At 41.9% G+C, this 19,618-nt stretch overlaps 1 protein-coding gene across 3 annotated transcripts in view; it reads right to left on the bottom strand.

The window, feature by feature from the left end:
- The window catches only part of flna (filamin A, alpha (actin binding protein 280)), a 59,560-nt gene that overhangs the window by 13,997 nt on the left and 25,945 nt on the right, over window positions 1–19,618 (bottom strand). The window contains exons 10-32 of one of the 3 annotated variants that reach the window (XM_031310655.2): window positions 18,205–18,331; window positions 17,609–17,745; window positions 17,261–17,457; window positions 16,951–17,064; window positions 15,995–16,138; window positions 15,778–15,901; window positions 14,945–15,105; window positions 14,768–14,858; window positions 13,116–13,285; window positions 12,546–12,663; window positions 11,765–11,877; window positions 10,935–11,084; window positions 9,939–10,257; window positions 8,908–9,081; window positions 8,648–8,810; window positions 8,304–8,464; window positions 7,654–7,821; window positions 7,088–7,211; window positions 6,103–6,259; window positions 4,905–5,094; window positions 3,312–3,335; window positions 2,422–2,669; window positions 793–867 (exon numbers count right to left, since the gene is read on the bottom strand). In XM_031310655.2, the coding sequence (XP_031166515.1) occupies window positions 793–867; window positions 2,422–2,669; window positions 3,312–3,335; window positions 4,905–5,094; window positions 6,103–6,259; window positions 7,088–7,211; window positions 7,654–7,821; window positions 8,304–8,464; window positions 8,648–8,810; window positions 8,908–9,081; window positions 9,939–10,257; window positions 10,935–11,084; window positions 11,765–11,877; window positions 12,546–12,663; window positions 13,116–13,285; window positions 14,768–14,858; window positions 14,945–15,105; window positions 15,778–15,901; window positions 15,995–16,138; window positions 16,951–17,064; window positions 17,261–17,457; window positions 17,609–17,745; window positions 18,205–18,331 (3,449 nt within the window). The remainder of the gene's footprint in view (window positions 1–792; window positions 868–2,421; window positions 2,670–3,311; window positions 3,336–4,904; window positions 5,095–6,102; window positions 6,260–7,087; window positions 7,212–7,653; window positions 7,822–8,303; window positions 8,465–8,647; window positions 8,811–8,907; window positions 9,082–9,938; window positions 10,258–10,934; window positions 11,085–11,764; window positions 11,878–12,545; window positions 12,664–13,115; window positions 13,286–14,767; window positions 14,859–14,944; window positions 15,106–15,777; window positions 15,902–15,994; window positions 16,139–16,950; window positions 17,065–17,260; window positions 17,458–17,608; window positions 17,746–18,204; window positions 18,332–19,618) is intronic. The other 2 variants (XM_031310668.2, XM_036008225.1) reach the window with 2 other exon arrangements.

Here is a 19,618-nt window from a genome sequence, read left to right as displayed (position 1 = left end):
TTCTCAAAATGGCTTTTGTCTCCTAAGCGAGTCGACATGGAGCACCGCTGAACAGACGGACTGCACAATAACTCATGGGAGATATCTAACTCCCAAATTGCAAGGGGCACATTTCCCATGTTGTGGAATAAACACTGTAGGGCTGCAACTAACAATTATTTCCATTGTCGATTTATCCGTTAATTACTTGTTTGGTCTTTAAAATTTCAGAAAATTAGGGGAAAAATAGTGTCAATCAGTGTTTCCCAAAGCCCAAAATGACATTGCCAAATGTCTTGTTTTTCCCACAACTCAAAGATACTCAATTTACTGTCACAGAGGAAAATAGTCACATTTAAGAAGCAGGAATCAGAGAATTTTTTACTTTTTCCTTCATAAAAAAAATGGACTCAAACCGATTAATCGATTATCAAAATAGTTGGAGATTCATTTAATAGTTGACATCTATCGATTAATCTTTGCAGCTCTAAAAAAAAACAAAAAAACTGCGTGTGTATATTTTGGAACTGCGGCACACAGGAGAAGAATATGAATGTGCCTTTTTTGCTATTGCTAAGTGCAGCTCTGTTGCATTTTCCATGTGTTTGAGGAATCCTGTTTATGAGATGGAGGGAGTGAAATGAGAGATAAAGTCCCGTCAAGAGATAAAACACCTGCAAGGAGAGACAGCAGACACTGATGCGGGCTGATGAAAGAAGGAAGCCATGTCTGAGGATGTGGATGAGGGAAAGGAAAGAATAGAAGAAGTTGAGTTGAGAGGGAAGAGAGGCTGCAGACAGAGGTTTTAGGTACCCAGGGCTGTTGAGCGTAGTACTGGGGCATTTGGCTCTGCTGCATGAGCTGGTCTGATGGGGCTCCTTCCAGCGCCTGAGGGGGGGGGTGGTGGGAGGGGTGAGGGGGTAGGTAAGGGGGTTGTGTAGAGGATGGAGAGGGTAACAAAGATGGAAGGGGATTGGATGGGGAAAAAACAGTAGTCAGAGTGATTTAGAAAACGTCTTGCGCAACCAGGACCCAATCACGAAGCTTCTGTGGGGAGAAACGGCGTCAAGGAACTCTGCAGCGTTTTCCCTAGGTTTGTGGAAGACTCATGGTGCGTTCCATAGGTACTCAGAAGTTGGATTTTCTGAGGTCAAAGTCGGAAACACGCCCCCCTGACCTCGGATTTCCAAGCTCGGAATTTGGGCAACCACTGAGTACACCGAACTAAAAATCCAACATGGCTGCTCCATGCATCAACAGTTGTGAAAGCTGTAGTAACATACAGTTATAAGCACTTCTGTGTTATTTGTGTCTCACTAAATCAGTCGTACAGCAGTTGCTGTCCATCTTCTAACTGTGGACGCTGTTTGTATGCACAAAAAAAACAGCGTAATGCATTGTTAACAACTGGCATGCTAACTGCTAACAATTAGGTGCACATATTTATTAAGGGTCTGCCCTAAAAAAAAAAAAATAAAAAAAAAAGTTACGTTTTTCGATTAAAAAAATAAATACAATTTCACATAATTTTGGACCATTACTATTACCACCATAACTGTGTCTAAAACATTGGAAAAGCTAGAGCAGATAATAAATAAATAAAAACACTCAAAAAGCTTAAAGAAAAAACTTGCTAAAGAAGTCCACTGGGAACTAACTACAATCATTAGATCTGAGAAAAGTCATTTAGTTACATTCATTCAGCTTAGCTGGAGCACCAAACGGCCTTAGGGTGCTGCGCCTAAGCCTCATAAATGGTAGGGAAAACCTGTCCATGCACTTTTTACACTAAACACAAACCCAGAGGAAGTGTGTGTGTTGGTTGCTCTGTTTGTTATTCTAGTATATCCAGCATCAGTCACACTCTTTAATACATTATAATGTAGCACAGCTAGCTGATTCTGCAACACGAGTCATCACTTGACAATATTCTGCACTATGCATATTTATTTATTTATTACTCCGTGTCACCTCCTACTGTGCAATATGTCATTTCTATTCATCCGCACCTTACTCATCTGTATATCTGCGTATTTATATATTTTTTGACCTGTCTGTTTCTAATAAGGGTGTTTACAGTGTACATTTTACTATTATTATTATTCTCTTATTCTATTTTTTCTATTTCTTATACTTTTTGTATATTTTTCCTATGTCTATTTAATGTGTATTTGTGTTATTCTGATGTGTGTGAATTTTTCTTTTGAGCTGCTGTAACAAGGGAATTTCCCCAGTGTGGGATTAATAAAGTCCATCTTATCCAAGTTGTCCTGCCTGCAGCATGATCTGATCAGCTTTTCTGTTTTTCTTTGACTCTGCTCTTGTTATTTCGTTTTTTGTTGTTCCACTAATCTGTCTGTCAACAGGGCAGTGCAGCAAAAGAGCCTGTATGCTCAACCAACCTGCCCCGTGTAAATAAAAGTGAAAATGCACGTCACTCACCGTGACTTGGAAAGGACTGTTAGGGATGTGCTCCCCTCCGAAACGGACGCAGATGACATACTCGCCAGGCTGCGGCGCCGTGTAGAAGATGTCAAATGTACCGTCCTCGTTCTCAACGACGTCCACGTCGAGCTCCGCCCCTTCGGGCGTGCACACGCTGCAGGTCACCTTGCCTTTCCCAGCCGCCTTGGCGTCCACTGTGATGACTGTCTGTTCGCCAATCTGGATAGTTGGGCCAACGCCTGCGCCTTAACAACGGAGAAGAAAGGGTCAGTGGTGAGATGAATTTCTGACAATAACATATCTTACGGAACAAAAACAGGCACACACTTCCTTAAACACACACACACACGCACACACCCACACATACAACATTCAGCATGCACATTCCACAATTACGAGACAGGGATAAAGCTGGATGAGATCTAGTCATGTTATATCCGTCTACACTATGTTGTTACTATTGACTCATATGTTATTGTCATACAGTTTTCCATGTAGAACTGAAAGCTAGATTAGCCATTCCACCATGCCATCCTACCTACTCCGTTAGTCCATTAGTCCGTCCAACAAAAAAAATGAGAGAGGGAAACGAAGACAAACGTTTTGACAAAGGAAGTGAAAAATGAGATGAGAGGAAGAGAAGGTATGGGAGAGAGAATTTAATTTAATTTTTAATAGAGTAGAAAGAAAGAGAGAGAGAGAGAGAGAGAGAGAGAGAGAGAGAGAGAGAGAGAGAGAGAGAGAGAGAGAGAGAGAGAGAGAGAGAGAGAAAAAAATGGGGTATCATGTTGAAAGCTGGGGCCACCATCCTCCATGCTGACAGAACAGAGGAAGAAAGAAAAGGAAGAGTAGTTCCTCTACATTACAAAGTCGTTCAGAAGGCTTACCTAAACCGTGACCGCCGATTGAGACTGATAATAGGAACAGTGAGAAGCAGGGGAGCGAGAGAAAAAAAAAGGTGACAAATAAAAAGACAGTCAGGTGGGGGTGGGGGTGGTGGGAGGCAATCACTGTGCTCCAAACACTTGAAAACAAACGGTGATAGTGGAGTGTGAAGCAGGGAGTGTGTGTGTGTGTGTGTGTGTGTGTGTGTGTGTGTGTGTGTGTGTGTCTGTGTGTGTGTACAGCAAGGAACTTAGGTGAGGGGGGAGTGTAACTGAGGAGCACAGCGTGAGGAACACAACATAACAATGCATGAAAAAAAATGAGATATGAGCAGCAGGTACACTGAGAGATGAAAGTCAATATTTTTCACGACTGATTGATCCTCTTTCGCACTCTCACAGATACCACTCATGTCTGACGCTTAGTGTGAAGCTAGAGCCAGCGGCCGCTTAGCTTAGCATAGCATATCGACTGGAAATGCAAACAGAGAAACAGCCCGGCTCCGTGTCCCCTAGCGTTATTATGAATCCCACTACTTTTGTTGGCAAGACCATATACTGTAAAAATAGTGGACGTAGCAGCAGTGCTGTCACTCCGAGTTTGGCAATTTTCCTGTCGCCAACTTGTTTTTTTTTGCAACCGCATGTGACAATTTTTGACGAGAAGGCGTAGCTGAGGAGGATGACGCGGCCAAGCCAGTGTTGTTTATGGTTTCAATGGCGCTGCGCTAAGCTAAACGCTAAAGGGGGAAAGTTGCCAATTTCTGAAGCGAGTCATCCAGTGGAGATTTACCAACGATAAACAGGGACCTCTGGGTACTGGCGCCATTCATCATTCCTCATAGAATGCAGCTTTAAAGGCACTTCCACTTTGGCTTCACTTTTCAAACCCGGAAGCTCCGTCCATTATTTTTACAGTCTATGGGCAAGACAGCATTCAAGCGCTAGGATTGGCCAGGCACCCATGCCCGCGTGTTCGGGGTCCTATCCCCTGACCAATGGGCTATCCTGTCCCTACGCAGGGCACATTTTTGCCAAGAAATGTAGTGGGATTCAATAACATGTTTTCCCTTTGCTTCCAGTCTTTATGCTAAGCTTAGCTTCCCCTGGCTCCAGCTTCATATTTAATAGACAGATATGAGAGTGGTATCAATCTTCTTCATGTAACTCTCTGCAAGAAAGTGAGTGCATTTCCTAATACGTTAAACTGTGGATGAAACATAAATAACACAACACTGTGCAGCTCGTTTGTGTTTTCTATCACAAAATAGGAACCAATCTTCAGAGCGGTGGCTTCCTGCTGCTGTTCACCCCAATTTACAGTAAACAAAGTCCTCTTGCAACAACATTTGGATGTGTGAGGACATAAAATCCTGGTGAAAATCTGGTCCGGGGGTTTTGTATGTAACAGTAAAATTCATTATCATGCAGGAGAGAAATTTGACCAACAATACAACGGATTTGAAGTCTAAATCATTATATAAAAATCAGAGTATTGCTACCTCTCCAAGGTTAAAGGACTTGTGTCCTTTAAGTCCATTTTTCAAACATATGAAAACAAATATATGAGCAGTGGTCTAACTGTGCTGTACATACCTGTGACAGTGCACTTGCTGGCGTCTCCAGTGGGAAGGGCTCTGATACGGTAGGGTGAGTATGGGATCTCGTCCCCGCCGTACTTAATGAGGATGGTGTATCTGCCAGTCATGTCCGGCACATAGGACACCAGATAGGTCCCGTCATGGTTGTCACGGATATTGGCCTTCTTAGGCTTCCCCTCTGGGTCCTTTAGGGGTGGAAGTGGCCAAAGTTTAAAAACAGTTACCAGAATAATGTGTTTTTATTATGTGGGACATTCTACCACAGGTGTAGTACCACATGTTAAACTATGAGAAACACGTAACGTGAGAAACACGTAACGTGCCATCTCAGTATGTTTTTATGCCTGAAAAAAACATGTTTTTATACGCATGTCAGAAAGGTTTCCTAATGAATTTCTTTGATACAAATAGCATTTTCTTATTGATCGCATGTCCCTGATTTGATCTCACACAGTTTTGTAACTCCTATAATAAATATAAGCGACTTTGTGGTTAATTGTAGTAGATGGTAAGCACAGAATAACCGCAGGCAGATTGTTAAAAATCTACCTTTACATCCCAGATTTCTACAAATACGCAATGGTGGATATATATTCCCCGCACCTTCATATACACATTTAAAGAGATCAGTGGTGGAAGAAGTATTCAGATCCTTTACTTAAGTAAAATTACTAATACCACACTGTAGAATTACTCTGTTACAAGTAAAAGTCCTGCATTGAAAATGTTACTTAAGTAAAAGTATGCAAGTATCATCAGGAAAATGTTCTTAAAGTCTTAAAAGTAAAACTACTCACTGCTCAAAATCCTCACATTTTAGACACTGGAAACGATCCAAACAGTTGTGTGTTTGATCGTCTAATCATTTCAGCTGGACTTGTAGGCTGTTGGATAGTTTAATTTATAATAAAACATATTTTATAAACTACGTGTGTTTTGTGTGCAAAAATGTGTAAAGTACCTAAAGCTGTCAGAGTAATGTAGTGGAGTAAAAAGTACAATATTTCTTTCTGGAATGTAGCGGAGTAGAAGTAGAAAGTGGAATGAAACGAAAAGACTCAAATTAAGTACAAGTACCTCAAATTTGTACTCAAGTACAGTACTTGAGTAAATGTACTTAGTTACATTCCACCACTGAAAGAGATTAATTCATGAATATTTTCTTAAATAGTCAATAGCATGCGAGGACTCACAGTGATCTGCACTGCCAGCAATCCCTCGCCTGCATCTTTGGCGTCAATGGTGAACTCGACGGGCAGAGAGGCGGGCACCCCGGTGGTGTTAAGGCCGGGCCCGCTGGCACGCACTTTACTGGCATCGTGGGTGGGGAGCACCTTCACCTTGTAGGGGCTGACAGAGGGAGAGAGGAGAGGGACAAATACTCAGCTGTCACAAAATGTTGATTGAACATCAGTCTATAACCATGACCTTCTTCTTCTTCCGGTATTTCCCCGTTGCCGCCGGAAGTTCTGCCGTATGTCTATTTTTTCAACTGGATTTCCGTTACCTTCCTCTTTCTTTGTGGATCCGGTGGATTTCAGAGGACTATGGTTAACTGCTCCTCAGATCTCTGCAGGGTAAATCCAGACAGCTAGCTAGACTATCTGTCCAATCTGAGTTTTCTGTTGCACGACTAAAACTACTTTTGAATGTACACATGTTCCACCAAAACAAGTTCCTTCCCGAGGCTATTTTGCAGCGGCACCGTTGCTCCATCCGGAGCCTCGCGCCGCCCAAGACGATCGTGATTGGTTTAAATAAATGCCAATAAACCAGAGCACGTTTTTATCCGTCCAAGAATGTTGTGTGGACTAGCCAATGGTGTGGAGGAAGGTCTGGCAATGCGAGACTAATTGAACATAGAATCTGTGCGTGTCTAACCCCTACTTTCCACCGGGGGCGTCTGCGCTGCGTTCCGGAGGCGCCGCGGCCTCCTGCGAGCAATCATGGCCATTTAAGTCAATGTTTGATATTCCACCACCCGCTTCACCGCGTGTCCCAGAAGCATGCGTGAAGCGTGTAGTGGTCTAACTCTACTACTACTGTAGAGACAATAAAATCTGCGAGTCGGGCAGCAAGACGCTCCGCTTCTGAGATGCTCCCGGAGGACGGAACAAAACCAGAACGCAGCACAGACGCGCCCGGTGGAAAATCCGGGTAAGTGCGATTGTGTGTTACCTGCGTGGGATCTCCTCGTCAGCATATAATACATTAATGGAATAGGGTCCCTCTCTGGTGGGAACGTAGTTGACGGTGTGGGTCTGATCACCGTTATCCACCACTTCCACAGGCTCCACCACACCTAAACACACACACACACACACACACGCACGCACACACGCACGCACGCACACGCAGAAACAGAAAGATTCATTCAACCTTTATTTATACTTGAGAGATCATTGACGTGCAACCCTGTATTTACAATGACATCGAGTCAGTTACAAAATCAAAGAAAGGAGAAACGAAAACAAGAAAAAAATCAAAAACACAGAAAAGGAAGCGAAACCATCATAAGAACATAGAAAGACACTAAAACTTTCCGAATTGTAAAAACAAGAAGAAGGCACAAGAAAGTGTTGTATTTTATACCACGGGTCAGGTGCACTAAAATTAAAAGCAGTTTAAGAAGTTAAAATACAAAGTGTATAAATTCTTAGTTAGGATTCTTTTTTTGTATGTCAGAAAATCCAAGCTTTAAATCGTGCATAGAGATACGCAGAAACATTAGAACACAGACTTACCTTTGGGTCCTTGTACGCGGACCTGCAGTGGGGCCACTCCAGCTTTGGAGGCGTCCACTGTGAATGCCTGAGGAATGTTGGCTCTGACATTGGTACCCAGGCCTGGACCCTGGCATTTCACCTTGGTACTGTCCACTGTGTCACTGACTGGCACAGAGAACGGACTGCCTGCACAGACAAAACCTCAGAAAAGTTAGCAACAAGTATTCTAAGGTACCCTAGCTGTTAAGCAAGCAGAGACAGAGACGTTTCTAAAACATTATCATATGGAACACCCTCCACGTTTTCCTCTCTCGTTTCCGGTTCTCTCATGGCGCCTGTCTGGAGTCAGAAATTCTTGCCTTGACTCGGCCAAGATACATGACAGACTACACATTGGTCCCCAAACAATAATAGATATTTACTACCGGTGTGATGTCATTCTGAACATCAACATATCGGATCGCTGCATAAACTTGCGTACTCGCCGATACGATACCACCATTTTAGGCAGCATCGGAGGTATTGGAGATACTGGTATCGGAACAACTCTAATTTGGATGCAACCAGATCAGTGCTTAACTCATATTTAAATTCCTAAATATGTTAAACAAGATGACAACAATATTGAAGTGTTTTTTTTAACAGTGATTAGACTAACAATTCAGTACCTGTGATGGGCTGTCCTCCATAGGTGACATTGAGGTTGTATTTGCCGGGCTCGTATGGGATGTACTCCACACTGCAGCTGCCATCCTTGTTATCAGTGCAGGACATTTTGGCCTCTGATGGACCCTCCATTGCCAGACCAAGACCACCAGTACCTGCTCCTCTGCAGAGAGAAGACAATGGGCATTATAAAATACAATCCAGGGAAGAATAAAAGGGTGCCATCAATCCAGGAGTGGGCTCGTGAGAAAAAAAATTGTTTATCACAACAACAACAAAAAGACTCCCAGAAACACACACATTGACATTTGTGTTTTTTCACCGTGAATGTTTTCGCCTCGCTTACCGAGTTTCCACTGTGAACTTGTTGGGCTTGTTGGTGATGCCACATTTCAGGCCGGGACCATGCACACGAACGCGAGCTGGGTCACAGCCTTCGGTGACGGCAACACGGAATGGACTCTTAGGCGCTGGAGAGCCATCGTAGCAAACCTCCACACTATGAGGGCCTGAGGCATACACACAAAATCAGGACCGCTTCTAACTCATGTATCGGAGAACAGCAAACCTACACATTTCTGCACAAAATGTTCCGTTTGAACTCACCCTCCTCATAGGGAGTGTACTCTACGTTGTAGGTTCCATCTCCAAGATCGGTGATCAGTGCGTCCGTACGGCTGCCGGACGGGTTGCTGATGACGGTTTTGATGTGGTCACCTCCGGTCTGTGTGAGAGCACGAGCATCCACAGTGAAGTCTGTGGTCGCCTCACGGAAAACACCTAAACGCACAGGACAGGGGAACACACAGAATGGTGGTGAAATGTTTGCAGGTCTGCACAGACTTGGATCACATTTAGGGATGTACCAATCCAACTCAGATACTTCTGATGCGGAGTACCAATGCCAGTGCTCTCTTTGTTTTTCTTTTTCCAAATTTAAAACCTGTGGAATTCATTGGAATCATCTTTACAGAGGGGTATATGAGGTCAGAGATTGCTGTGGTGCAGCAGCCCCGGCTTTAATTGAATGAATAGTGAAAGCAGAAACACTGTTTTCATAGTAACATTGACAAAGAAACTGTATTTCAATGTGGATCAGTCACATCTGGCAATAGGATAAACAAAGGGAACAGGATGAATATAAAAAAATAGCACATGTAGGTACAATGCAAACAACATGTATTTACAGCATACATGAAGGATAAATGCAAAAAAATAAAAAATACACTAGGGCTGGGCGATATGGAGAAAATCAAATATCAGGATATTTTTGACCAAATACCTCGATATCGATACCGCAACGATATTGTAGTGTTGGCTATTGGTGCTTTCACAAAATATTTACACAATGAGATTTTTGATAAATAATCACCAGTAATGTGGATATAATGTGTGTGATATAAAGTGGGTAAAGGCAAATAATAGAACTGTTACAACAGTCTGGTAAGTTCAGAAAATGACATCACTTTACTGTAATGCAGCCTTTAAAACCAGGAAAAGACAACACTTATGCCATATTAAGATATCCAAAATCCAAGACGATATCTAGTCTCATATCACCCAGCTCTAGTATACACAAAATTAAAAAAAAGGGTAAAAACCACATCATCTGCAGCAGTTTTTTTTTTTTTTTTTACCTTTGCCCTCCACTCCTTTTCCGAACACACGGACTCCACTGGCGTCGACCGCAGGCTCCACGGTGAGCCGAGCGGGGAAGTTGGGCACATCCTGGCCACCGTAGCGGATGGTGAGAGTGTACGAGCCGGGGTAGAGAGGGATGTAGGTGATGGTGTAGGTGCCGTCTCCATTGTCCTGGATGTGAACCTCGGCCTCGGTGCCGCTGTCGGAGATGATCTCGATGGTCAGCTCAGCCGGGCCGGCGTTGGTACAGTCCACAATGAATTCCCCTTTCTCCCCCACCTTGGCGCGCTCCAAGCCTGGGCCAGAGCAGCGTACCTGAGAGGAGAGAGATACATGATTGATGACTACATGTGTGTCACAAACAAAATTACTTTTAAATTTAATTTACATGTTATACATATTTTTCAGTAGGGATGGGAATCACCAGAGGCCCCACGATACGATAGTGTTAACGTATTGCGCTATTCTGCGATATTTGGCAAATTAATTACCTTTTTTCCAACTTTAAATTATATCCCCAAAGGAAAACTTTGTTAACATCTGCTTTATCTAAAAAGATAAACTTCTGTTCATCTCACTTCAATTTTATTTCCGCAGACAAACTGACCAACACTGTCACGAAAACATAAATGTGGTATGCACCTGACAAACTGAACTGTTTGTATTATAATCGAGTCGAATGATTCAAATTCTCATGTGCACTTTATAATAATCATTTTTGCTTGTTTTACTTTTTATTTTTTGGAATTATCATGTTATCATGAAGGATGCTGAATAAGCCTTTAAGGCTTATTTCCTCTCCTGCACTGCGATTGCTTGTTGTATTAAAATCTATTCTTAGTACATATCTTTGTGCAAATAAACTATACTAAGATTGATAGTAGGCACACCTGTATCGATACAGTATTGCAACAGAAAATATTACACCTTTATTACTCATATTTTATTCCATAGATGTGTAACGATAGCATCTGTCAGTAACTGTGGCTAACCTTGGAAGGATCTGAGACAGGGTAAGCTGTGGGGCTGAAGGGTGATCCAGGGATCGGTGCTCCATCATAGGTCAGTTCAACCTGGTATGGCCCCGCCTCGCGGGGGATGAACTTCACCTGACTGGTCTCTGGGCTCAGCCCTGGCTCCACCTGGGACAGGAAATAGGAACAGGACTTTACTAATAATAAAACCACATCCTAACAGCATGTCTTAGAGATGCAAGATGTTGCTCAAAATGTAAGACATTTATTTTTTAATATTTCTGTATCGAGAAGTAAACCTCTATATATGGGCGCCTGCTCTACAAGGTGAGCTGCCCAGGCGCCCAATGTCAGACATTTATAACTTAAAGCTATAGTGCGTAGTTTCTGTCTCCCCCATGAGGAATTCTAAGTAATGACAACACTGTTGTTGTGTCCACAAGATACAAGCCTTCCGTGATCGAACACCACCCCCACTTCAAGCAGTTGCTTGTAGCCAAGGAGGACATGGAGGATTAAAAAAACATGATGGACTTATTAGAAGAGGTATCTTCACTCAAGCTTCTGCGCGAAAGTTGCCGGACGACACCTCAACATAGCCAAACTGAGAAATCCAGAGAGAGTTGTGTGGAGCTGATAGTCTTAATTAGCTTTGTAGCAACTCATTTGGCAATGACTTGAATGTAACAGACGTTCATTAATATAGAATAGTTGCGCACTAAAGCTTTAAATACATTATGAAAATAAGGAGCTTTTGAGAAGACCACATATGGTTTCAATGTGGACACTAAGCTTCGAAAGACTTTTTTTGGAGAAAAAAAAAAATGAATGAAAATCATGTGCCACACCTTGCTGACCACTGGCTTCCCTGATGGCGAGGTCACTTTGGCGGCGACCTTCCCTTGACCACCGGCACCCTTTGATTTGACGGTCACTTCCTGGTCTTTGCCTACAGTCATCTCTACAATGACACACAGAGCAAAGAGAGACATCCGGTTGGGAAAATGACTATTCCACATATTCCATTTTATGGTTGATACTGTACATTTTTTCAAATGGGCAAAAAAATAATTAAAAATATTCATGTTAGACACATTTAACAATTGAAAACTTTGAAACACCAGGTCAAACTCTTTAGTGAGTCAACATTCGGAGAGATCATTTATTTTACTTAGTAAGTCAAAATCATGAAGTATAAAGTTAAAATTATAAAAAGTTAACCAGTAACACTTGTACAAGAATTATGAGACACTTTCTCAAACATAATAACCTCTCATAATTCAATACAATGTACAAATTGTACAATAAAGTATTGTACAATTTCAATTAAGTAAGTCATAATTTGAATTTACAAACTCATAATTTTATCTTAATATCTCACAATTACTTTGTATCTATCATGCAGAATTTCTCCTCTGTTTATTTTCCTGGCAGAAATGCTATAAACGGCTATGGTTATGGTGTGTGTGTGTGTATATATATATATATATATATATATATATATATATATATATATATATATATATATATATATATATATATATATATATATATAAAAATAGGATTGAAAAAAATAGGATTGAAATCAATAGGTGCAGAGGTACAGGAGCAATGTTGGAGAGTACGCACTGTCTCCCAGGCCTGTGACGTTGATCTTGCTGAGGTCCAGTGTGGGCGCCACGGCAACATTGAAGGGGCTCTTGGGAACGTGATCTCCACCGTAGGTCACAGCAACTCCCAGGGGACCCTGGGGCAAGAAAGGAAGGAGTGACGTAGATGTGTTCACACAAATCATTATGTAGGAAAGGGGGGGACAGAATAACGCTGCCTTGCCTTTATAGCGTTATATAAAGATCAACATCAGCCGGTTTCTGATTGGACAAGCAAATTACAGCTGTGACATTTCTAAAGATCCAGCAATTTACAATAAACTAGCTATAAACTAGGATAATTGTCATTGGATACCATAAAAAAGTATGTGTACATGACTGAATCCAGTTAAAGGAATAGTTTTGACATTTTGGAAAATAAGCTTATTCACTTTTTTGTAAAGAGTCAGATTACAAAATGGGCAACGCTCTCATTTTTTGGGGCATTTTTTAGGCCTTTATTGATAGGACAGTTGAAGAAATGAAAGGTGCCTACGGGTCAAAATGTGCATCTGCATGTTATAATGTGTGAGTGCTTCTCCCTTCTTACCTGCTGCACAGGTGTGTACTTCACAGTGTGTGTGTTGTCATGGTTGTTGATGATTTCAAAGTCCTTGACGGCCTCTCCTTTGGTTGGGCCGCTGAAGTTGCAGTCCAGGTTTGCCTTTCCTGCTGCTTTAGTGCTCACAGTGAAATGAGTGGGCTTGTTCAATTCAACACCTGAAAGAGACCGAGGATTCATCTGAGTCAGCGAGTCTGGACTAAAACTGTGTAATAATAATATTTCCATTTCTTTTTAAGATTATTGTTGTGGGCATTTTTAGGCCTTTATTTTCACTTGACAGATGAAGTCCGAAGCCGCTGCGTCGAGGAGTAAACCTCTATATATGTGCACCTGCTCTACCAACTGAGCTAACCCGGCCACATAATATTTCCATTTCTCAAACTTCAGCAATTTATAAAATAATAATAATAATCATTTATACTTTTTTTTAATCCCACAAGGGAAATTACAATGTGTTGTTGTTGTTGTTGTTGTTGTAATACACATTACACACAGGCTTGAATTACATACACATGCTCAGTATCTATACATGCACCAATGGAGAGATGTCAGAGTGAGAGGGCTACCCATGCCTTGCTCAAGAACACCTTGGCAGTGCCCAGGAGGTGAACTGGCACCTCTCTAGCTACCAGTCCACCACCATACTTTGGTCCGTATGGGGACTTGAACCAGCAACCCTCCGGTTCCCAACCAAACTCCCCCCTGACTAAGCTACTGCCACCCCAAAAGCTTTTGTATTGACAAATGTAATTCTGGAAAATTCTCTGTGGAAAATACTCACAGGAAATATGATTTATTTTCTATGTTGTTTCATTAGGTGCGATTCCAATAAATAGACAAACTGGCTAATTGGTACGAGCTGTGATCACCAACATAGCTTAAAGGGTATTTTGTTGTTGTTGTTTTTTTCAACCTGAACCCTATTTTCCCATGCATTGCAAATGTGCATTGTCAATTCCCGCCTACTGACAGGTTCAGATTGTTATTATACAGTAAGTGTCTGATTACATTATGGAAAGGATCCCTACAGAGATAGACCTTTTTGTTAAAGAGTAAAATCATTTTTGTATAACCAGGAACAGCTCCGAAATTGCCAATCTCACCAGACTTCATATAAATAAACAATACTGTTAGCGTCTTTAGGGCCAGCATATTTCCACATGTAAATTGGTAAATAAAGGGTTTATTTCAAACAAACAAGAGTGGGGATTGTTCGAACAGTGGAAAGACAAACTGAGACGGCTTTTTTTCTGTTTCTGTCGACTTTGAATGAAGTCTGTTTTACCATGATGAAATTACTGTTTTTTTAAATGGAGTTTGGTGGGCTATGGAGCGGTTTCTGTTTAAACAAAAGGGACCTTTGTCTTTAACAAAAAGGTCTATCTCTGTAAGGACCCTTTCCATAATGTTGTCGGACACTTAGAATAATAATCTGAGCATGTAAGTGACAAAACAAGCATTTTTTGGGGACGTAAATAGAAGATGCGCAATTGCCCATTAACGTTACATTGCAGCTTTATTCACTGGGGCCAACTGCAGCGGTCTTGCTTAATACTGGACCAATTTCGAAAAATGTTACCCTTTAACAAAAACTGGAAATATTTCACACTGAACAACTACAGCATAGGTGTTCTTACCACTGCGGCTGAGTCCTGGTCCCTCTGCCTTGACTTTGCTGGCATCGTGAGAAGGATCCACTTTGATCCTGATGGGTGTCATTGGAATAGCCTAAACAAGGAACAGAAGCAACACCGTGTTCAAACGAACATTCTAACAATCCTGGATCCTACACATCCTGCATGAGTCAAACTCACCTGGTCAGCAAACAGGACCATGATGGTGTAGCTTCCCGCTCCAGGTGGAGTATATTTGACAGTGAATGTGTCGTTGTCGTTCCTAATGATGTCAAAGTCAATATCAGCCTCTGCGGGTCCCACCACTCCGGGGGCACACTTGATTCCAATACTGATGTCACCTGAGGGCCAGAGACAAAAGTCCTTATAACACACTATTGCTCCACAGCCATTCAATGCAGCCAATCAGCGTATGTTTTCAGTTCGGTTTGTGTGTTTGATTGTCTGTTATTTGCAGAATTATGGAAAAACTATTGGCTCGATTTAAATGCAACTTGGTGAAAAGGTGTAGCATTGGGCCAGTAAGAACCCATTATATTTCGGAGCGTATCATGGGACGGATACACATTATTTTTCACTTTTTTTTGTGAACATTGCGAGATAGGGCATGGCCTTGGCAGAGGTCTGTGCACTCCGAGTGCCCTTCTAGTTCAACTACATCACAGGACGGATACACAAATTATTTTTCACATTTTGGTAAACATTGCGTGATAGGGCATGGCCTTGACGGAGGTCTGTGCACTCCGAGTGCCCTTCTAGTTCAACTACATCACAGGACGGATACACAAATTATTTTTCATATTTTGGTTAACATTGTGAGATAGGGCATGGCCTTGGCAGAGGTCTGTGCTCTCCGAGTTCTCCTTCTAGTTTAACTCCGTTAAGGGGAGAAAACTAAAATAAACACACTATTAAAAAAAAGAAAAAAAGTAGTCTGCTTATATGCAATGGCAGAAAACACTGGCGCTGTGATTTATTGTGTGAAAAGATGCAGCCGTTTTATTTAGCTTTACCTTGTCCAGCCTCTGCGCAGTCAACAGTGAAGTATGTCGGCTCGAAGGCTTTGAGGCCGGTCTTGGCCACCCCAGGTCCTGACACCTTCACCTTGTTTGGATGACAGCCTGCTCCGATATTCATCTGGGATCAAAAACACAACCGCTTAGGAGACTTTTCTGTGATGAAATGTGCTTTGTGTAAACACTCTCTAAAAAGGTGTGTCTGTGTACTCACCCTGAATGGGCTGTCAGGGATATTGACTCCTCCCCAGGAGACCATGGCAGTGTGTTTTACAGGTTTACGTGGGGTGTAAGTACAGGCGTACGTGCCGTTGCCATTATCCTTAACCTGTACATCCACAGGCGTACCTTCAACATCCTGTGCAAATGTGGAAAACCAGAGAGTTAAATAAGACAAGGTGTTTATGGCATGAAAACAGCAGTTTTTGAGGGGCAGAAACTGGACCAGATGATCCTACACATGAGCGGCGTTCCCTTTCCACAGTGTACATAAATAGTACGCCCTGTTCAGGGAATGCCAGTTAAGGGAACTTCCCTAAACAAAATTCCTCCATTCGGAACACTCTGCCACATCACCAACGCAGATATCACTTCCTCAGTGCATTTACATGTTTACATGTTACACTTCCATGTGGGACTTTGTAGTTTGGCTTATTTGAAGCTATTGTACTTCTTCTATTCGCGATTCTTGCTGTTCCGAGTTCGTACCTTCATGGATGAATGCACTTATTGATAGTCGCTTTGGATAAAAGCATCGCTGCATGAAATGTAACATTAACACCTTGGATACGTTGCTGCTACTTTGGAAATTTTACACTACTGAACTAAAATATTGAAACAAAAACTAATACAATTATCAAACTTATTCTATTGAAATGTATGCAACTTGTGAATAAAAGTGATTTGATTAATATACAAGACCTACGGTGTCATTCCAGCAAGGCGCAATGACTGATGGGTAATCTTTCTTCTAAACTTTCGTCAAACTGATGAACGGTTGTTCAGTTCTTCCCTACGCAGTTCACAGGTCCCTTTCAAATGAGCATTTTGCTCCCTACGGTTTGGAATCTAACTAAACATGGCTGAATACCCTATGCAGTCCACTTCGCCGGGAACTACTAGGCGAACGGACATTTCTGGTCATATGCTGAAACAGAAACACAGCCGTACCTGAGCCACAATCTTCAGAGGAGCTTTTCCTCCTTGCTTGGCATCGACAGTGAACTCAGTGGGCTTTCCAACAGCCAGACCACTGCTTTGAAGGCCTGGACCATGCGCCTTAACCTGCAATAAACACATCCATGGAGCATTCAGAATATGGTCCTACATTTAAAAGGACTATGACAAAAATGATTTCAACATTAAAAGAAATAACTGATCAGTCATTTGCATTGCGTCTGTTTTGCAGCTGCACGACGATGTAGGTGCACGTGTCCCTGGGTGTGTGTGTGTGTGTGTGTTTGTGTGTGTGTGTGTATACCTTGTCGGGGTAGAAGTCTTTGTTTGGTGCGTTGACAATCTCAGCCATGAAGGGAGAGTGTTGGATGTCTTCGCTGTTGCAGAGCACATGCACTGCATACTCCCCAGCCTCTGTGGGCCAGTAGCGCACGTCACAGGATCCGTCGCCCTTGTCGTCACATTCAATCTTGGCCTGAGATGGACCTTCCACAGAGAAACCTGAACAGGGAAGAACACAAACACAGCAAGGTTAGAAGCAGGGGCGAAGCAGTGGGGGGCGGGAATGTTTCCTCAAAAGCCCCAAATCTCAAAACACCAAACACCGCTTAGAAGAGCTGTGTTATCTCTGCCGTCTCTTTAGCTTACTTACCCAGTGTGCCGACGTTGTCTCCAACAGCCTCCACCACAAAGTCAGCAGATTTGCCAACAATGCCGCTCTCCAGCCCTGGACCCCAGGCCCTCACCTTCTGCTGGCCGGCCTCAGCGCCAATCTTAACCTCAATGGGACTGAACGGGAGCAGAGAGCGATCAGTCACACTGACAAGTCAAGAAATCATTCCTACCACAGGCAATACAACTTTTTAACCCTTCATCACTGAGTGTTAGCTAAAACTCATACAGTACATCACAATACTGCAATAAGTGCAACTTGCACAAACATAGATTTTACTTACATCTTTATGAATACTATTTAAGTAGGTTGTACTTTTTTATTAGTCACTTGTATATGCGTTTGTACATTGTTTCCTTTTATCTTTATTTTTGAATAGTTATTCTTGTATTCTGTCCTATTTATTATTTCTTGAATATTCTGTATGTATTCCGTGTGTCTGATATTTTGCTGCTGTAGCACTGAAATTTGGCAATTTGGGAGCAATAAAGTCTATCTAATCTGATCTGATCTAATCTAATCTAAATCAACGTAGTTCAATTGTCACATTTGTTTTTCTGTGCGAGTGTGTGTACCTGCGGGGGATGTGCTGTCCTCCCCAGGTGATGGTGATGCTATATGTTCCAGGTGTGGTGGGGTAATACTCAAATCCGTACGTGCCGTCTCCAAGATCTTTCCTTTTGCACGGCTCCTCAAGACCCTCTGTAAAAACACACATTTGATCACATTAGTATCACTTTTTTAAACCAATTTTTCTTAACTGCCAGTTTGAGGAGCCAAGTTAAAAATAAATACTTTATTGTTTGTTTTTGGCAAGGCATCATAACTACATTATAAGCACACTGGGAGTGCATGATCATTCCAGCCAGGGTATGATAACGAACACAGCTTTCAGGTTAGTTGATGAGGCTTGAACCTAGATTGAGTCTTTGGTCACTTTGGGACAATGCAACAAGTTTATACACATCATATTTTCACTTTTCACTATACTACTATACTAACAAGGGTGTTTCCTCATTTGAACTGATGGTCTATGGACAGAGCATGTCGTACACACAGAGTTTTAATTTTTGGGATATATTAAAACCATGACTTCACCTAATTATAAAGTTGACTAGGACAGTTTTGCCAACTTAGTGATTTTCTAGCTAGATTTGATTAATTTTAAAGTGCTCATATTTTGCTCATTTTCAGGTTCATAATTTAATTTAGAGGTTATATCAGAATAGGAAAAAAACACCATATTTTTGTTGTATGCACATTGCTGCAGCTCCTCTTTTCACCCTGTGTGTTGAGCTCTCTGTTTTAGCTACAGAGTGAGACATCTCACTTCTGTTCCATCTTTGTTGGGAGTCGCACATGCACAGTAGCTAGGTAAGGACTACTAGCCAGTCAGAAGCAGTGTATGAGGGTGTGCCACGCTAGCAGCTAGGTGAGCATTATAACGTGTGTTACAAAGTGACCACGTTTGTCTCTGAAGTAAAGGCTGGACTACAATAGAGCTGTTTGGAGCAGTTTGTGAACAGTGTTTTCTGTTGCAGATGGTAAGTCCCTTTGAGGTGGACTTTGGCCTTTTTCACTTTGTAAACCTATAACATGCACAAAAAATATATAAAATATATATAACTTTTATATATTCTTTTAGAAAAAAAGAGCTAAATCAAGCGACTTTTGGGGAGACATTAGCTACTCTCCCTCGAAGAGAGTATTTGCTTGAATTATGAAAATAATAACAGCTAATGATAAAGGTGGTAAGAGTCTGTCAAGCTTAGTTTGTCTTCATTTTGTAAAAATCTTTTGCAATCTTTTAAACGTGTCGTCTTGTATGGACACATATGGAAATTAGCACAGGCTGTAGCTAATTTCCATTGAAAACAGTTCGCAATTGATTCGGCTAATATGTTAGCAAACAGTGGCTTATATAACATTAGGGCAGAAATTGGGAAAGTTTTGCATTCATTTGGAAACTGGTTTCTGGCAACCTGATGA

Source organism: Sander lucioperca, chromosome 12, assembly GCF_008315115.2.
Source record: "Sander lucioperca isolate FBNREF2018 chromosome 12, SLUC_FBN_1.2, whole genome shotgun sequence".
NCBI classification, from domain to species: domain Eukaryota; kingdom Metazoa; phylum Chordata; class Actinopteri; order Perciformes; family Percidae; genus Sander; species Sander lucioperca.
The sequence above is the reverse complement of the archived record's forward strand: the minus strand, read 5'-3'. Positions and strand labels throughout refer to the sequence as shown.